Below are 17699 nucleotides of genomic sequence, written 5' to 3' on the forward strand. Positions count from 1 at the left end.
ATTTTCACTTAAAACATCTTTGGGGGGAAATTATTCTTATTCTTGAATCTGAACATTGAGTCATATGGAGGCACTCTAAAACTATGAGGAGCACCTATTGTGCCATCTCAGGATGTTTTTTATTCTTGATTAAAATGCATTTTTAAAAATAATTAATAGGAACTAATAGGCTATTTGTCAGGCCCCGTAACATCTATGGCATCTATGGAAGTTATATAGGGCTTTGATGGGGCCTGACGGTCAGTCATTTTAATGGCAATTTCTCTGCCCATGAACATAATCAAAACTACTTGCATGTAAGCAGGGATTTTAATAACCTTTTTAGACATATTTTAGATATACAATTCCATTTGTATCTAGAATTTTTTAGTGTGGTGAGGCCTGGCCCTTGAGATCGTTCACCTGAAATAAAGAATGCAAAAAAAAAAAACAGTTTAAAAACAAATAATTTAATGAGAGAACTTACTGTTGATCACCATCAGCATCACCACGGTCAAATGTCATAGCCTTTGAGTCGTAACTGCACATTTTTCATGTTGTATGTAAACATGAAGGGCATGACGAAAACGTAGGGAAAGTTGTAAATTGCCATTTATTTCTAGAATTTATTTTTAATTTCATGTATTGTTCATGTGAACAATAACTTAAATTTGTATTTAATGTTTTTGTTTTTTTTAAACATCAGTCTGTGCAATAGAGATTTCTAAAGTTTAGACGATAGAGATGAAGTCAAGTAACATTGGACAGACGGAGGGGCATACTGGTTTTCAGGAGTGCCCCTTTTCTCAGACATGGTTTACTCATTCTGAAGTGCGAAGGTTTGCAATTTTGCTTTAAGGTTACAAGGAAGTTATGTGGAGACATAAGGCACCAAATCATCAGTGTATGTATATTCAACACCGATGAAAGGAAACCAACCAACATGCTGACCTGATACATTTTTGCATCTCCTTGGTCAAATGATGTCATAGCCAAGCGTATTGCAAATATTTTTATGTAGTGTTTTATGTAAACATCATAGGGCATGATGAAAACTTGTAAATCATCTGATTCATTTCTAGAATTTATGCTTAATTTCATGTTTTTAATATATTCATGTGAACGATAACAATTTAAATTTGTATTTATAATTTTTTTTTTTAAACATCAGTCTTTATCACAACAAAACTGCGAAAGACGTAGATCAGATTTGGCTTGGGACAGGCCATTTTTCAGTATTTGTAATTTTCAAGTATTTTTAATAAAGAAAAAAAAACATCTGAGCCTAATGAATTACATATCCTTTTACAGAACTCCTAGAAATCAATCATCTAGTCTAGACATTTTTTATTATATTAATTATTAATTGAAACGTTTCTGGCAGAACGTCCCATATGTTATCAATCATTTGCCAACAATATTACTGATGGGACCACTTGAACGGACTGCAATTCAACTTCCATTTTATTCAAATTGTCAAATGACAAGAATTCCCATGACATTTATATCATCAATTCATTATACACTCTCTGTAAGAAGGTGAATTAGGATACGTAAAATAATGTGTCATGAATCAAGGCAGTATTCTGAGATCTGACTTTGTGAAGATAACAGGGATGGTTTTAGCAGGTAATGATTCTACACATGGTGTATAAACAACTGAGAAGTAGGCAGGCAGGCTAAAAATAATAATAATAATAATAATTAAAAAAAAAAACTCTGTGAGCGGTCAAGGTGTACGTCAATATTAACATTTTACTGCAGGCCCAAGTCAGCTTCCGATTTCTGAGATGATGTTTTCCTGAGCTGTTTATGGAGCCTGAGTGTACATATCCCACATAAATAAGTACTTATATACATCAATACTGACCCACTCAGCGTGTGTCCAGGAGTGTCTTCCACAGCCACTTCTCACTGGGTGAGAGGCCCGATTAGAGAGGCATCAGCAGTCAAGCCTCCGCAAGCAGACAGTCCAGAGAGCAATCAATAATTCATGCTGAACGAGAGGAGAAGTGGTGGGGGACCACTGAATCAGTCAGTGTCAGTGCTGTGGCTGCCGAGCTCCTCTCACCCCTCCTCACATCCACGGACACCCCAGCTGAAGCATCCAGAGATCGCCTCTTGCTCATTGCTTCACTCTCTCGCTCTCTAGGTGTTCAGTTTCCCCCTCCCTCATTCAGGCTCTTCGGAGTCATACTTGAAGTCCTGCAGGATCTCGCTCAACGCCTGCTGGTTCTTAACGATGCTGTGGAACAGAGGGAGACAGATCAGACAGGGCTTACTGTCAGCTGTAAACAAAAACTCACAACGGCAATGCCTCAATGAGAGAGAGAGAGAAAGAAAGAAAGAGAAAGAGAGAGAAATAAAGAAAGATAAAAAGAGAGGGAGAAAGAGAGAGAGAGTCATACTCTTGTCTGATCTCCTGGACTTTCTCCTGGCAGCCTTGGTCATCTGGGTGGTCCTGGGCTGTCTGCTTGGCCAGCTGCAGCTTAGCAGTCTGTGAAGCACATGTCTCATCATCATCAAGCCTTTGAACATCTTCACAAAACAAAACCTCTTACAGCCAACTAAAACCAGGTCAAATTTGTCAGTGCAGAAAACAACCTCTAAACACATATGGGGGTGATGATTATTGCAATTAATGATACTTGTGTTTGTTGTGTTTGAGGGGGATGATTTTAGTAATTTATGATACTTGTGTTTGTTTTTTTAACAAGCAAAAAGGTGGTTAAGTCCCAAAGTTATTGTCAACCCCGGATTAAAGTAATCCATCGCCGTACTCCATCAATTTAGCATGGAATACCTATGCCAGCCACAAGCTGCTGAGGAAAGTAGTGTGAGAATAATCAAACTGGGCTTTTGGCCCCAAATGTAAGCGTATGGAAGGAGGTAGACTTTACATCAGTTCTCCTTGAAATTATTTCAGCGATGTCTAGTTTGGTCAGAAGAGCACTGTACTGCGGAAGCCACACACTTTTAAGATGTGACTGTGGCTGTTCAGAAATTCACCAGAGAGATAAAACTGACCTCTGGTGGTTGAGAGGAAAATAGTGTTCTCAGCTGTTTTATGCAAAATGCTGACCAGAACCCCAACTTGCCCCAAGGGATGGTGTTACACAAGACCTCATGTTTATGAAGCTTTCTCAGAAAAGTTACCAAACAAAAAAGTTCCATTTTACAGCTGACAAAATGATTTATGAACTATCTTGTAAAGATATATTAAAATGCGTCTGGTTCCTTGAAATCTATAAAACCCTTAAAGCTGTGAAATACTTCAAATGCCAGACGTTGACAGTAGACTGTCGCTTACTCTGGCACTCACTTAAGACTCTCACAATGGAAGCAAAAATAATAACTTAAGGCACATTCAGCAAGATACCAGCAAAACCTTTTGGTTATTAGGAATAAATATTTATTTTCTTTGTGGTTGATTTCGGATTAACTGTTCAGGTATCACTTACAGTTAACAATCAGAAACTATTCAGATACAGTGTGCATCAGTAAAGGATGCATCCATATGAAGTCCAATTGAGTATTTTCAGAACCTTTCAGTGAATGGTGGCGAGTTGATTAGGTAATTGTTGCCAACAATTGCTGCAGTTGTTGTAGTGTGGAACTACTCCACTGAATTTCAACAAGCTACAGATGTTTGCTGGTTGACATCATGCACAAGTGTGGTCCATTGGTGTGGGGTTTTGGTTACTGTGAACATCGATCATTATAGCCTGTGCACTCAAGTGACTGGTCCTTGATATTGTTTGTGCAAAAACTGTGCAACATGAAACAAAATGTTTGAATACGTTGGCGGTTTTTTTTATACTTTTTGGGCTGATGAAGATGACATAATATCATACACTGAATTCAATAAGAGTGGTGACCTCCACGGTTTGAAGCAGCATAACCAGCAGCTATCATGGATTAGCAGCAAGACAAAAGCCTAAATCAAACCTACCAAATCAAACATGCCACAACATCCATTACCACAAAGGCTAATGTGACATCTAATGTTACATCAATGTTAATGTAGGGCCGCAACAAGTAATAGATGAATCAATTAGTTGTCATTAATTTAATAATTGAATAATAAATTCATCTTCAACTTTGGCAATCGGTGAATCTGTTCGAGTCATTTTTTTCAACATTTTCTGACCAAACAACTAATCAATCTATTGAGGAATTCATCAATAGATTATTTGTTATAGCCCTACTTCCAAACTCTTATCTTCTATGTGAATTCAGAAGATATATTCCTGCTGACAGCAATTTTCTAAGCGGCATCTTTGTCAGAAGTTTTGCTTTAAGATGACATTTGTGTTCCTCAATTAATATCACTTCAGGAAACAATACAAGCCTGCCATGACTCTCTTCTGTTGGCCAGCTCCATCTGATGTGAACCTTACCAGCTCAAGCTTGACTTTCTCCTTGTTCTGTAGCTGGTCAATGTGCTCTGCGAGGTCTGAGCGGTCAAAGTCTTGGTCCAGCTGGTCTTTAATGTGCAGCATTTCTTTAGAAATACCAGAGAAGGCTTTGGTTATCTCATGGACCAGCTGTTTGTAGTGGTCAAAGTCGTAGTGGGGGCCAGTCCTCAAGTAAGCCTCATGACCCCTGAAGGAACAGAATAGGAAATTGAGAACTTCACTGTAGCCATACTGATCAAAATGTCAAGTTAGCTAGGTTGACATAATCTCTCAAAACAATATGAAAGATGATCAAATGAGCATCTGACATCCTGGTGTTAAAGGCTCTCTAGTAGCATGCTAGCAGTTAGGCAAGTCGAGACCTGATTGTAGGCTATAAGTTAATCAGAATCTCATAGGAACCATGTTCTTTCATAAAATGCATAATGCACAAGACTTTAACATTACAGCAGCTGCAGAAAGAAATCTGCATTTTGGAAAGTGCTTACTAGGACATTGCTGCAACAATAAAGGTTGGCCTAGACAGTGCATTAACGTTAGATGAATTGCTTTACCCACGTGTATTATCAACTTACTCATTGAAGAACTTGTAAGCCTCCACGCGTTCCTCTTGAAGGGCGTAAAATCTTTGTACAAGTGTTTTGAAATCTGAGGAAGACTTATAGAGGAATGAAAAAAAGTTTAATGTTACACGGGTGCTCTCCTCTCACCAAGTTATGAAGGTATGTATAATCATTGAATATGTAAGATTATTCTAAAATTGGTTTGGATGGAGTGCTTTCAGCATACTGAAGACTGCAAATTAGGCAGACACAGATAAAGTAATTTTTAAATGACATAAAAGAGAAGTATCGACTTACCATTACAAATGAAAACAAAAACAGTTCATCAAACTTCGTTGTATATCGTTAACGTCTTCTCATAACGTAGCCTACAGAAAATCTCACCGTGATACGGCAAGACCTGTGCCGAACACACCAGTCATACTGCGGAAGTGCTCACACTTCAAAATTAAAGTGGTCCTTTTACCATAACATATAAATATATCTAAAACATTAGACATCAAAATGACTTTATTATAAACATGCAGAATGAATGTACCTTAATATGTTTGGCTGACGCAATTTTTTTGACCCCAACAAACAGACTGGTTACAGGACAGATTAAAGGTTTCTGCAACATTCTACACACTCCTCTACAGTAGATGGCGGTATGCAACAATTGAACGAAGCAATCTGCCAATAAACTAAAGAAGAGGAAAAAAAGGTCATTTGTTTGTTAGTCATTTGTTTCCCGACGACTCTTTATTTTTGTGCCATCGGCGCCAATCTACGAATGGCTAACAAAAGGTTTGCATCAACTGAGCTTCAGAAAAGTATATTGGGAGATGGTCGAAAGTGAGTATCGATAACAAGTACAGTGCTCTTTTTAATGTGACACAATGTGGTCCAAATATTCGGTTGTTCAAGTGTGTGGCTGCTGTCACGAATGATTACACTAGCAGCTAGATGTCAACATCAGAAGCAACAAGCTTAACGTTAGCTGGTTTTTGCACCAATGCTAATTGACGTCAAACATTTTAACACGTTTAGTAATGCATACGTAATGGCAGATAATATTGTAATTGTATAAAAACCAAGTATGATAATTCTTAGTATTAACTCGTCGAAAACCTTGTAACATTTCGAGAAGAATGTATTGTGACACGATGACCATCGAAAATGTCATGGTGGTTAGTCAGTCATTAACTGCAGGTTTAGTAAATAGTCAGTGTAAATAAATAATAAGCTTGCATTTTGCAGTGGGGTATCCGGCAATGAAAATGTCAGTGGAAACAGTGGGACGCGGAAAAAGGTTAAACGTGAGTGTCAGAACCCTATCTGTGGTCTGTTATTTTACATTCATTAGAGACCACATCTCAAACGATAATGTTATTGACTTATCCCTTGCACCATATCCCCTGTTATTGCACCACAGCTGTCGTTACCACGGTGAAATCTCGCTATATGCAAACAACAGGGAAGAAACCTCAGCCTAAGGTAGGTCTTGAAGTATTGGAACTGTCACTTGTCATAGTCATTAGCAATACGAATTGGCAATGAAGGAGATTGTACCCTTGTGATGGCATTAATTGAATAGGTTTACAATATACCCTCTGTTAACTAACCTTAATGAGGAACTTTTGTATGTATTCTCTTTTAGCCTGCAACCCCTAAAAAGGCGTCCCATGACACCATATTACAGGAAACATGTGAGTAGGGACAGTGGATGGGAATGCTTGACCAGTGTCGATGACCTAATTTAAGATGTCTGTAATGCTTTAAGATTGAGGACCGGTGATATTTTGCTGTTTGTGTTCAGCCTTCAATATCGGAATTCATTTCACCATTAAACTTTACAATTTGGTTTGCCTTGTTTATGTCTTTGAGGACCACTTTAGGTTAGAGATCAGTATTCAAAAGATCTTAGGTTTTAAATTGATTTGATTTTGGAACAGAGCTTGCAGATCAGTGAAAAAAAGTGATTAGCTGTACATAATGTTGGAATGTTGTTTCTTTGCTTAGCAGTAAACTGTGACCGTGTGTTGCAGTCAACAATTCTTGTTGGTCATGCCTTGCGGCCAGATTTTGATATGTCCGCCATTGTTGGTGAGTATGAGTTCTACATGATGGGATCTTTGAGAGATATGTAGACTGTTGTGCATAGGGGTTTAAAGGTACACATGTTTGTACTGAACCTTTTAAGTACAGGACGTTAGGTTTAATACAGAACTGTACTGAATATACCAAATCGATTCTTTAACAGTAATCAACAGTAGGCTTTTTTGCTTGCGGACCATGTTTCAAATTTGAGTTCCCACACAAACATATTAAGTGGCGGAACATATGTCAGTTTAGTATGTTAACAGCAAAAAAAACCCATTTGAAATCTTTTTAAAATACTATTCCCGTTGCGCATCAGCAATATTGTCAGAGAATTTTAGGTTAGCAGTACCTACAGGTTTGCAAACCAGATGGTGACTTCAAAACGGAGGTACCCACCGAACCGTGAATTTTGTGTACCGTTACACCCTGAATTGTGCAAGCACCATATATGTTGTGTTACAGAGAAGCCATCGACTCCTGGGCCCCGGAACACAGAAACCACAGAGTCTAAATCTAAAGTTGAACTCCAGGCATTCCTTGACACGTATTTGGCGGCTAAGGTACCCCAATGATGTGAAATTCCCAGTACATTTAAATGACAAGATGAAGCACCAACATTTGAGATACTGGTGTAGTGTGGATTTGATGTTAAATCAGTGCCTTCATTTGCTGGAGACTACACAAGACCGTTTTCTAAATCTCAGTTTGTGGACTTTTATATACTTATATACTTTTATGTACCTTATAATAAACAAATGACTTGTGTCCACTATACTTCCTACCCATTACAACACATATTGTTTAGAAAAAAAAACGCCTACTAACAGCATTTGAGAATTTGTGTGGTGGCATGCTGAGTAAGGATGTGTGCTCATGGAGTTGTCTTTCAGTTGGATCATAACACGATCATCATGAGGGAGGAAGCAGAGAAGGAACTTCTTGCCATGATGGAGGCCGAGAGGGAGATGCAAGTTGCAGGGCGAAAGAAGAAGCGTCAATATCACCTGAGAGCGAAACAAAATCAGCTGAACAGCCTGTTGGATGCACAGGTAACTTCACAGGGTCTCGTCTTATTAGCATTCCACAGATGTCTCTCCCTGGTGGTGTTATGGTACTTGAACTAAACATGTACAGCTGTGAGAACTTAGTGACTTGGGCTGTAAGTCATGATTTTGTGTTGTAAGATGGTGTTATCATCTCTTGAGTTTCTGGGTATGTGGCCCAGTGTCTTATATATATCTGTCATATACTTTTAAATGCTCAACCATTTGACAATTGACAATTCACCTTCTTCTTTTCTCAGATTGCTGCACTTAGCCCAGTGGCGGCAGTGGCCTCTCAGTTTACTCAAAACTACCAGATGCTGGCCACAGCTGTGGACGCCACACGTCATGAGCTGCCAGTCAAGAACCTCCACATGGAAGATAACCGTGAGGAGTTTTTAGGTCAGGAGGTGCAAGTGATGGATATCACCATTATTCAGACATGTTTATGTTTACACTTGTACAAGATTATCTTAAGATTTTGTAATGGATAAGTAAAAACCCCTCAGGGCTTTCATCGACTTTGGCGGGTCTTCAAATATTTCACTCTGAAAGCGTGGGACTATCGCACTATTATTCTGACCACTGGGTCACAGTATTTTCGTGGTATTCATTAACCCATCTGCTTGTTCTTTTGGGTGTGACAATGCAGAGAAGACCGAGTCATGTCTGAAGAGAAATGAGGAACTCCTACAGCAGCATATTAATGTGATGGAACAGGGAAGTGAGTCTGCTTGTGAGAATCTGAACAGAATAAAGAACTCAGCCTTGGATCTTAACCAGCAACTAATCAGGTAGGCCAATGAATGGACACCTTCTCTGAGATGGTTTATTCACTGTCTGGTATATTAATTACCCTAGCTGTCTGGATTCAAAATGTAATGATTGTTATGTAGAAGTATGATAGTCAACTTTTCCCAGGGCAAATGGTTGTGCTTGAGAGTTTACTAATTGACGTGATGTCCTTTCCCTTTTCTGACAGGGGGGGCTCCGACCTGCAGGAGCTCTCGTCCCTGGTGAGTCAGCTGACTGTTGAGAATTTCTTGGGGAAGGAAAATCTGCTCCTTCCATAACCATCTCAGTGCCTGAGAGTGTATATGCCAGCCAGTGACCTTGATTCCAGCCCTGAGTTCTTAGGATCTTGGTTACTTCTGACTTTTGTGGTGTTTGTAGATTTGTGTATATATATATGTGTGTATGAAATAAATATGACTAGTGCATATATATCTCCTATACCCTTTTCAGGGGGGGGGTGAGCATTGTTGCAGACTTGAATGGTTTTTACCCTAGCTGAAAATTGATTTTGAAGAAAGGACAGACAGAAATGCTTCTTATAGAGTTTGTCATTTTGTACAACTAATAAACCTTAATGATTGAACTTACATCTGATGGTTATTACTTACTTTGTTTCATTGTTTCACACAGTACTGCTTACCTGGGTCCACAGTCCAGGGGAGTATTCTAAGTATGTGGTTTAGTGGCAAACCTGGGTTAGTTAACTCAGAGTAAGTGGTAAACCTAATAGAAGAGCTGTATGGCTTCATTCTCCTAACAAAACAATGCCATAGGGCTCTTGTTGTAGGAGGTTTAGCACTTACTCTTAGTTAACTTACCCTGTTTTGCCACTAAACCACGTACTTGGAATACCCCCCTGAAGGGTCAGATGTTTTATTGTGTATGTTGATATTGTGTACACTAATCTCTTTAACTATTTATTTTGGCCTTTTGGCTAAGATCAAGTGTAGTATCTGTTCTTATCAGTTTAATATCTGATACGTCCTCTACCCGAGGACCATATATTAATCTGATTTTTGGAACAGGGAGACAGAAGAGGGGCTTGCTCCGTCCGCTCCGGAACGGTGCACATCCTTTTTTTCTGGGGCAGCCGTGGCCTAGCGCTTCGGACTTGTAACCGGAGGGTTGCCGGTTCGAACCCCGACCAGTAGGCACGGCTGAAGCGCCCTTGAGCAAGGCACCTAACCCCTCCCCGAGTGCCGCTGTTGTTGCAGGCAGCTCACTGCGCCGGGATTAGTGTGTGCTTCACCTCACTGTGTGTTCACTGTGTGCTGAGTGTGTTTCACTAATTCACGGATTGGGATAAATGCAGAGACCAAATTTCCTTCACGGGATCAAAAGAGTATATATACTTATACTTTCCTTTTTCTTATTGCTGGACATATCTTCCTTGGCTGTTGTAACAAGCACATTTTTCTGATGTGTGATTAAAGGCTTATCTTATTTTATCTTATCTTAGTGGCACATCTATTTTGGGTTCGTTTATTTGTGTTGGATTATTAGGACATGTATGAATGAATGAAGTTTTCAGAAGAGGTAGAATTTACATTAACTGTAATGAAAAACACTACTAGGGAACGATCAGACAGGACGTCTGGTCCTTGCAGTGAGGTGCGCCTTTTTTATGTTTCATGACCGTAAGTGTTTTGCGTGCTTCTTATGCGCTCAGATTTTTTTTTTCTCGACACCCTGAGCGCCTCCAATTGTAAAAAGTTCAACTCCAAACGCAAAAGCGCCGTCGTTTTTTTGAAAACACAGTGCACCTCGCGTTTTATAAGCCGTAAAGCGTGTCCTTTCTGATCGTTACTTTACATGTTGCAGTGGACTTTTATTTTGAATGCATAGCGGATGTGTGCATCCTGTCAACTGTCCCCGTTCATCTGGGAACGCAAAGTTCTTCTAAAAGGCTGTAAGTGAATGTCCAAATATTGCGGTTCTTTTTGCGAAAACTAGCTGTTTCTGAAAAGTTTGTAGCTTCGACAGAATGTGTACTGAATAACAATTTCAAACAACAGGGAACACGGAGAATAATGTAGCCTTTACAACAACCTAGCAAAATCACGTTAGGACAGTGGACCGGACCGTAACGAGTGAAGCTAGCGTCATGATTTTTGATGTGGGCCTACCAGACTGATCCCAGTCATAAATGGTTTATCTGTAGCAATAATGACAAGGAATCTCTAAGGGAAAATGGAAGGGGGAAATTTGGTGAAGATTGGTCATTGTTTTAAGACATTAAGCCACGTTAATCATGTCCCCATGCTCTCGCCTTGATTTCGCTGAATTGCTAAAAGTAGGCCTAGTTTAAGTGAAACGGCGTAATCAACAATCACCGTTGTGTTCACTGTTAGGTATCCATCAGGGATAGGCGAATGCTTGTTAGAAATACTACAAGCATTGCACATGTCGACGTACTTTATCGAAAAGACCTTTATTGTTATTTGTTAAGATGCAAAATTGCACTGCATCTAAATTTCTTACATGGATTACGAGTTTAACCGCAGTAGTTCTAATGTAAAAATAAAATGTTTGATTGAGTCTAAATTTACCTATATGCGTTTTTTGGTGCTGCAATGGGTTAATCAATAGTTGTACAGCACAACCCTCAAGGGCTTTTAAAAAAGCCCTAAATAAGCTCAAAATAATTGAATGGTGATGAACCGCGAGCATGTAAGTAGACTATTTTTTGAGACAAATCAGCATCTCTTTCATGGTCTGTTTGTCTAATGTGTCTATTTTTCTTGTCATCTATGTTTGTAAATACAGTTATCTCTGTCTCCCATGAACGGGAGACCTAACCACCCAAGAAGAGGCAGAGGAAGGACTCAGCATGGATGGAGACCACAACAGGAAGAGGGCGAGGCGCGTGCTGGGCGATCAGAGTTGGCTTGTCAGGAGCCCCAGGGGTGGGGTCACCCACAGAAGAGGAGACCCCAGGGTGACGATCGACCAGAGCCATGGGATAGACCACAGCAAGAGCACTGGAGAGCGCAGAAGGACAAGAACAGACCGCACCAGAACTGGAGGCAGAGGCCCGAGCAGGATGGACAGCAGTCCCAGAACTGGAGGCACAGGTCAGACCAGGAGGATAGAGCGCAGCCGGATGGGACACTGAAGCCCAAACAGGACAGACAGAACCAGGGATGGACACAACAGCCAGAGCAGGAGGAAGTCCAGAGGCCCGACGCCAACCCTCGGGGCACCTGCATGGCCATGTGTCCCAGGCGTGAGCTGCAGGACAGAGAGGCCCAGTGCAGACTGCACCGCTTCGAGATGCTCGCGGGCACAGAGAAAGATCGACGGCCAAAGGCTGACCCCGCTCGCATGGTGAAAGAGTACTCCCGTCCTGCCGCGGGCAAGGATGCCACCCAACCCAGTGACCTCCGACCCCCGGCTGTGTTGCTCAAAACGGTCTGCTACCTCGTTGATGAAATCGCTGCCTCCCCGACCCTGCAGCCATGGACTGAGGTTAGAGAGAATGATCTCTGTCTCTTTGGTCCATCTGTAGCAATAATCACAAGAAATCTGTAAAGAACAATAGGAGAGGTAGTTTGTCTCCTATCTGATGGATCTTTCTTGTTTTACAGATGCGTGTTTGAGCCATTTATCTTACTACTATTAACTCATATACCTTTAGATTTAGTTTTTCTATGTCAGTCTTCATAATACGAAGAGTGATTGTGCGATGGTGAAACTTGAAACCATGCTTCTGCTGTAACTGGGTTAGCAATGTGTGATGATGGTGGTGTGCCTTTCAGGTGTACAGCTTTGTGTTTGACCGCCTGCGGAGCGTCCGACAGGACCTGATCATTCAGCGGGCCAGTGGGGCCGAGTGTGTGGCCATCCTGGAGCGGACGGTGCGCTTACTCATCTACGCCTCTCAGAGGCTTTGCGGAGAGCCGCTGCAGCTCTACGACCCCAAGATCAACGACACACACCTGCAGGAGAGCCTGAGCTGGCTGCTGGAGAGCTACGGCCAACAGGAGAACACACACACTGTAGACGACGAGCATGCAGTAAGAGACTCACAAGTGCCCAAGGGCACACCCAAACAGGGCGAAGGCACACACCAAAGCCAATACAAAAACCAAGAGGAGTTTGAGGCTCTCAACCTGCTCTACAATCTGGGTAGGTTATTACAGTTTTTTTTGCCACAAACACTACATTGCATACACTTCATTATCAACATGCATAACTTCACTACATTTACCACCGTTTTACCATTGATCCACAAAATTGGTTACATGCCCCATTTACAAATACTACTGCTATTACTATTTCCGCATACATGTAAAGTTCAACCTATAGGCTCATCTTCCAATATCCTTATTTATCTTTTTATTTATTCAGACAAAAGTGTCTTGACTAAAACTTTCATAGATTTACTGTTACACCAAAAAATGTGTCTCAGTAGACATACTCATGTACAGTGAGATGCTAATCTAGTTTTTTTGCCTCTCTCCCAGGCTGTGCGCGTGTGATGCAGCACGTGTTGGAGCTTCCCGCTTGTGTCCGCTCCTCTCCAGCTGTGTGCTTGGCGCTGGCAGTGAGTCGGGCCTTCTGCGAGCGCAACCCCGTGCGCCTGCTGCGTCTGGCCGGCCGGCTGGACTTCCTCCAGGGCTGCGCCCTCCACCGCCACCTGCTGGCCATCCGCCGCCAGCTGCTGCAGCTCTACAGCCACGGGCACAGCAGCCGCAACTGCCGCTACCCGCTGGGCCACTTGGCCAGCCTGCTGGCGCTCACGGAGCCCCAGAAGGCCGAGCGGCTGTGCCTGGCGCACGGGGTGGCGGTCAGCGGCGAGTGGGTGGGGTTCAACAAGGCCGACTTCCTGGAAACGCCCAAAGAGGAGGTGCGCTGTGCCAGCACACACGAGAGGGAGCTGGCGATGGAGAAGAAGGTGGCCCACATCATTCACGGCCATGTCTGAATCTGAGCCTGGGCATGATCGTGACTGGGCTTCAGTAGGTTTAGAGGAGCCTGCTCAGGAATGTGCCACTCAGGACTTTTGCCAGAGGTGAGAGTGAGAGAGTGCGTTGCTGTTCTGTTGAAAGTGTTTTTTACGATGTTTGACATGTTTATTTTTTTAAAAAAGTTCTAATAAAGAATGTGTTTGTTTACACAGTGTTTGTGTGTGGCTATATCCACATCCATAAACATGAATGAGAGTGATGATGCTGGCAAGGCCAGAGATGACAGAGTGAGTGACTGAGGAGGAATGTGACTGGCTGGCAAAGAGCAGTCTGACTTCTGCATGATGGTGTACGGATACTGGAAAGGAGAGGTGCAAACGCACACCAAATACCAGGTGCTGGCAACTTAGTAAAACTTAGTGAAATGAGAGAAGTGCCACACACTCCGAGTTTAAGGCTAAATTCTTTATTGAAGCGATGCCTGGCCTTCTTCAGATCGCATAGATCTACACTGTGATCTGAAGAAGGCCAGACCTCGCTTCAATAAAGAAAAAAGCCTTAAACTCGGAGTCTCCTTTCACTAAGGTATACTGATACTGAACATACTGAACACACCAAGAGTTAACCCATGATAAATAATTGATTACAAAGAAACTTTCAGGGCTCTCAGTAAATGTAGTTCTGGATACTCAACTAAATCAGGCAGGAATTTAACCAAAATCCTGTTCAAGTAGGTTTCATCATGATATGGTATACAGTACCAGCTGTAGACCAATACTGATGGTCAAAATTATAATAATAAAAAGTTTTGAAGGAGTGCCCATATGCGTAAGCACTTATTGGCTGCTTTTCTTTCACTGGTGTTAATTGAAAATCATTCCAGGTGACAACCTCATGTTATGATACCAATAATGTGCAAAACTGTCATCACAATATCTTGTCATAGTTTGTTGCATTTAGTATTGTTGTACAATGTAAAAGAGAGACGAAGAAAGACAACTCTATGAGTATTGGTGTGTCCAAAGTTTTGACTGGTAAAAATAGAGATCGGCAGATTTCATTTGAGTTTGTAACAGATCAAAATGCCCCTTAAACTTTGCCTACTTGGAAAAAGAATGAACACAGATGTAACATGAACATTAGGGCAGCCGTGGCCTACTGGTTAGCGCTTCGGACTTGTAACCGGAGGGTTGCCGGTTCGAACCTTCGCCAGTAGGCACGGCTGAAGTGCCCTTGAGCGAGGCACCTAACCCCTCACTGCTCCCCGAGCGCCGCTGTTGTTGCAGGCAGCTCACTGTGCCGGGATTAGTGTGTGCTTCACCTCACTGTGTGTTCACTGTGTGCTGAGTATTTTTCACTAATTCACAGATTGGGATAAATACAGAGACTCACAGGATCAAAAGAGTATATATACTTATACTTATACACAGATGTAAACATGCACCAACAAGTGAAAAAAGTTTTAAATGTACAAGTCCATAGATTATATGAAGACTCAAAGAATAATGTTTTTAAATAAAGGCCAACACCTTTAATGCCATGTTGTGACGACACCGTCACATTTTGTTTCTGATTGTCACTGGTTAAGTCACTGCATAATTGCATTACAACATTACAACGTTTTCTGGGCTCCTCTTGGATTAGCCTCATTCAGCTGGACCGCAAAACGACAGAGCCCTGTAAATAAATGTCACACATGTAAAGCTCGTTAAAACTTACTGTTACCAGGGGCTTTGCTCTGCTGACATCAACAATTCATCGGCTGAGCTTGCAGAAAGGGGGTGGGGTGGGGGGTTTCAACAGCTGTTGAAACGCTGTGGTCTGTAGAAAAACCTGCAGAGAATAGGACACGCGTGCGCAACAGCAGAGGGCGTCAAAAGCACGCATTACTGTGAAAGTCTGCGTTCCAAATGTGGACGAGCGAAGGACCAGAATTGATCTGCCTATTTTTCGTCCTTTTCAATATTAGACGACTATAAGAAATTCACCATAGTCGAACAGAAAAGTGATTTTAGTTGATACTATCTTTAAAATATTGTATTTCATGGACCTATCACTGGACAAATCAAATGACCATTTACAGTCCAGATTAATGTTTTAGTGTTTATTCTGAAAATGTCGTTCTCACATTACACAAAATTTGACCGACTCATGTTATTGACGCTTTTCAGTCTAGTCTGAATGGCCTACAATAAAGTTAGGGGCTTGGGGGTTTACCCCTATTGTAGTCCTGCTGGAGTGTGCTTTGACCCGCACAGCCGATTGGGACAAAAGCTTTGAAACTTCAAAGAGGCAACAAGGCTGCGTTTTATACTCGGAATGGAATGGACGGACTGTAGTGTCGGGTCGCCTGCGCTGGGTTGCACCGAACATAAATCAATAAGTATTTGGAGATATCGTACTACTCTTCGGGGGGCGGGGGCGGACGCTAATAATTTGTGATGCTGAAATATGAGAGCGGAACCAAGGCAGATGAATAAGCAACGAATGGAGCACTGTCTGTTGAGTGAAGTTGGGCTCTAAAAGAAAAAAAGTTGCACGCAACGGGATTTCTCAATGTGGGATAAAATTTGATCCCTGTGCACTAAATCCAGGCAAAACCGAGGCGCCTTCTGTCTTGCACATTTCAATGGATACTTCTGATTGAGAGGTACAGAATCAAACTTCAGGAATATTTCATCTGAAAAGCTCTGAACCTAAACTAATTTCGATTCACCGGAGAAAACGAGTTGGAGGTCCATGGCCTCGGATGACAAAAGACCAAAAATGAAATGTTGGAACAATTTAAAAGATTCGTGGGCTCTCACCTGGATTATTTTCCTTGTTGGTGCCAGAAGTGGTAGTGCACAAGACAGACAGTAAGTTAGCCTAGGCTACTGTTACTATTGTTATTGCCTATTTATGTCCTGTGTGGCCTGTCTTTTGTTTTCGTTATTGTTTTTGTTTATTTTTATGCGCACATATTAAAACCATCATGTGTTTTTTAAACAAATTCATGGAAAGCATGTTTAAACAAATAAATGTCAGGTGATTTGTTGAACATCACTGACAGTAAGAACTTCTGAGCAACAGCGTGCAGGCGCGTGGGTAAAAGAACTGATAGAGCTGCGCTGATCAGGAATGTAGTCTGCGGTCCCGTAGAATGGGACGGTTTTATTCGCTTACCAATGCCTTCAGGCTTTTCCTCCAACCAGTTACTGTTCCATCTACCTCATTCAAAATTAACACGTGTGTTTCGTTTGTTGCATTTTTACAGTGTTTCTCTGACTTTGGTGTTTATCGATTATGTAGTGATTTGCTCTTTTTCCCCTCTCAAACTCACATTCAGTTCTTGGCCTTAATGTGTCCTTTGTGTGTCAAGAGGTCAGACTTCACATACATACAACGCACAAAGGTCAAGAGTTGATTGTGAGTTTGAGGGAAGTGAGAGATGTAAACCTTAAAGTTACAGTACAGTCCCTAAGGGTTGCTTTCAGATAATCTGTGGATGTAAACAGTTTAAGATGCTTGCTTGCAGTGCGCTTCTCATTGTTTGGCTACCACAAATGTTATGGGGCTCCCGGTGAACTAGATTCCTGTTCATAGTCTAGTAAAATAGAAAATACCCCATTGTGAGAGCTTGACTTTGATGCTATCGCTTGGGTCCTTGTCAACTTAATGCCAGAGTCTAATCTTGAGCTGGCTGCAGAGCTGCAAGAGTTTTCTTGTGTTAATTGTGAGCGGGTTACGCACAGCCTTTGCCAAGTGATTTTGCACAAGAATGCACCATAGAGAGTGATTATGTCCTTCCCCTGTTCTCCCCCCCCCTTCTCCTTGGCTTTCTAAACCTTACCTCGTTGACCTGTGGAGGTTTTAAGGCACACTGGCATTTCAGCACAGTTAAACCCATGCTCTGGCTGTGATTTATGG

General features: G+C 41.7%; 4 protein-coding genes and 1 non-coding gene across 10 annotated transcripts in view; 4 read left to right on the top strand and 1 right to left on the bottom strand.

Moving 5' to 3' along the window:
* Positions 1-10: 10 nt before the first annotated feature.
* Positions 11-5365, bottom strand: rex1bd (required for excision 1-B domain containing). Of its 2 annotated transcripts, XR_012985942.1 has the most exons (6): positions 5258-5365; positions 4973-5055; positions 4380-4584; positions 2388-2476; positions 1850-2224; positions 11-402 (listed from the first exon to the last, which is right to left on the bottom strand). XR_012985942.1 is itself a non-coding variant. In XM_076278342.1 (5 exons), exons 1-5 carry the CDS (start codon positions 5258-5260, stop codon positions 2152-2154), a joined length of 453 nt encoding a protein of 150 aa, XP_076134457.1. In that variant the 5' UTR covers positions 5261-5365; the 3' UTR covers positions 1426-2151. The 2 variants fall into 2 exon arrangements, 1 of the variants encoding a protein (XP_076134457.1); XM_076278342.1 differs by lacking the exon at positions 11-402 and having other exon boundaries at positions 1426-2224.
* Positions 5366-5670: 305 nt separating this feature from the next.
* On the top strand, positions 5671-9467 carry haus8 (HAUS augmin like complex subunit 8). 2 transcript variants are annotated; one of them, XM_076278340.1, is made up of 10 exons: positions 5671-5794; positions 6200-6258; positions 6375-6436; positions 6600-6648; positions 6962-7045; positions 7505-7602; positions 7933-8091; positions 8346-8487; positions 8738-8879; positions 9068-9467. In XM_076278340.1, the coding sequence occupies exons 1-10, from the start codon at positions 5733-5735 to the stop codon at positions 9156-9158; spliced, it is 948 nt and encodes a 315-aa protein (XP_076134455.1). In that variant the 5' UTR covers positions 5671-5732; the 3' UTR covers positions 9159-9467. The 2 variants fall into 2 exon arrangements, with proteins under 2 accessions (XP_076134455.1, XP_076134456.1); XM_076278341.1 differs by having other exon boundaries at positions 6965-7045.
* Positions 9468-9793: 326 nt separating this feature from the next.
* On the top strand, positions 9794-9982 carry LOC143117595 (U2 spliceosomal RNA). The gene has a single exon (XR_012986042.1). It is a non-coding gene; the product is annotated as a U2 spliceosomal RNA (small nuclear RNA).
* Positions 9983-10725: 743 nt separating this feature from the next.
* On the top strand, positions 10726-14262 carry sac3d1 (SAC3 domain containing 1). 3 transcript variants are annotated; one of them, XR_012985943.1, is made up of 5 exons: positions 10796-11550; positions 11647-12348; positions 12639-13008; positions 13347-13894; positions 14003-14262. XR_012985943.1 is itself a non-coding variant. In XM_076278344.1 (4 exons), exons 2-4 carry the CDS (start codon positions 11662-11664, stop codon positions 13805-13807), a joined length of 1518 nt encoding a protein of 505 aa, XP_076134459.1. In that variant the 5' UTR covers positions 10726-10789; positions 11647-11661; the 3' UTR covers positions 13808-13997. The 3 variants fall into 3 exon arrangements, 2 of the variants coding, with proteins under 2 accessions (XP_076134459.1, XP_076134458.1); XM_076278344.1 differs by lacking the exons at positions 10796-11550; positions 14003-14262 and adding an exon at positions 10726-10789 and having other exon boundaries at positions 13347-13997; XM_076278343.1 differs by lacking the exon at positions 14003-14262 and having other exon boundaries at positions 13347-13997.
* Positions 14263-15783: 1521 nt separating this feature from the next.
* Positions 15784-17699, top strand: part of cpamd8 (C3 and PZP like alpha-2-macroglobulin domain containing 8) — a 45994-nt gene continuing 44078 nt past the window's right edge. For both annotated transcript variants that reach the window (XM_076278345.1, XM_076278347.1), the window contains exon 1: positions 15784-16648. In XM_076278345.1, the coding sequence (XP_076134460.1) occupies positions 16530-16648 (119 nt within the window). In that variant the 5' untranslated portion in view covers positions 15784-16529. The remainder of the gene's footprint in view (positions 16649-17699) is intronic.

This window comes from Alosa pseudoharengus, unplaced genomic scaffold, assembly GCF_046254945.1.
Source record: "Alosa pseudoharengus isolate Yale_2024_CS ecotype anadromous, Long Island Sound unplaced genomic scaffold, YU_APseudo_1.1 YU_APseudo_1.1_scf_11, whole genome shotgun sequence".
In the NCBI taxonomy this organism is placed as follows: Eukaryota; Metazoa; Chordata; class Actinopteri; order Clupeiformes; family Clupeidae; genus Alosa; species Alosa pseudoharengus.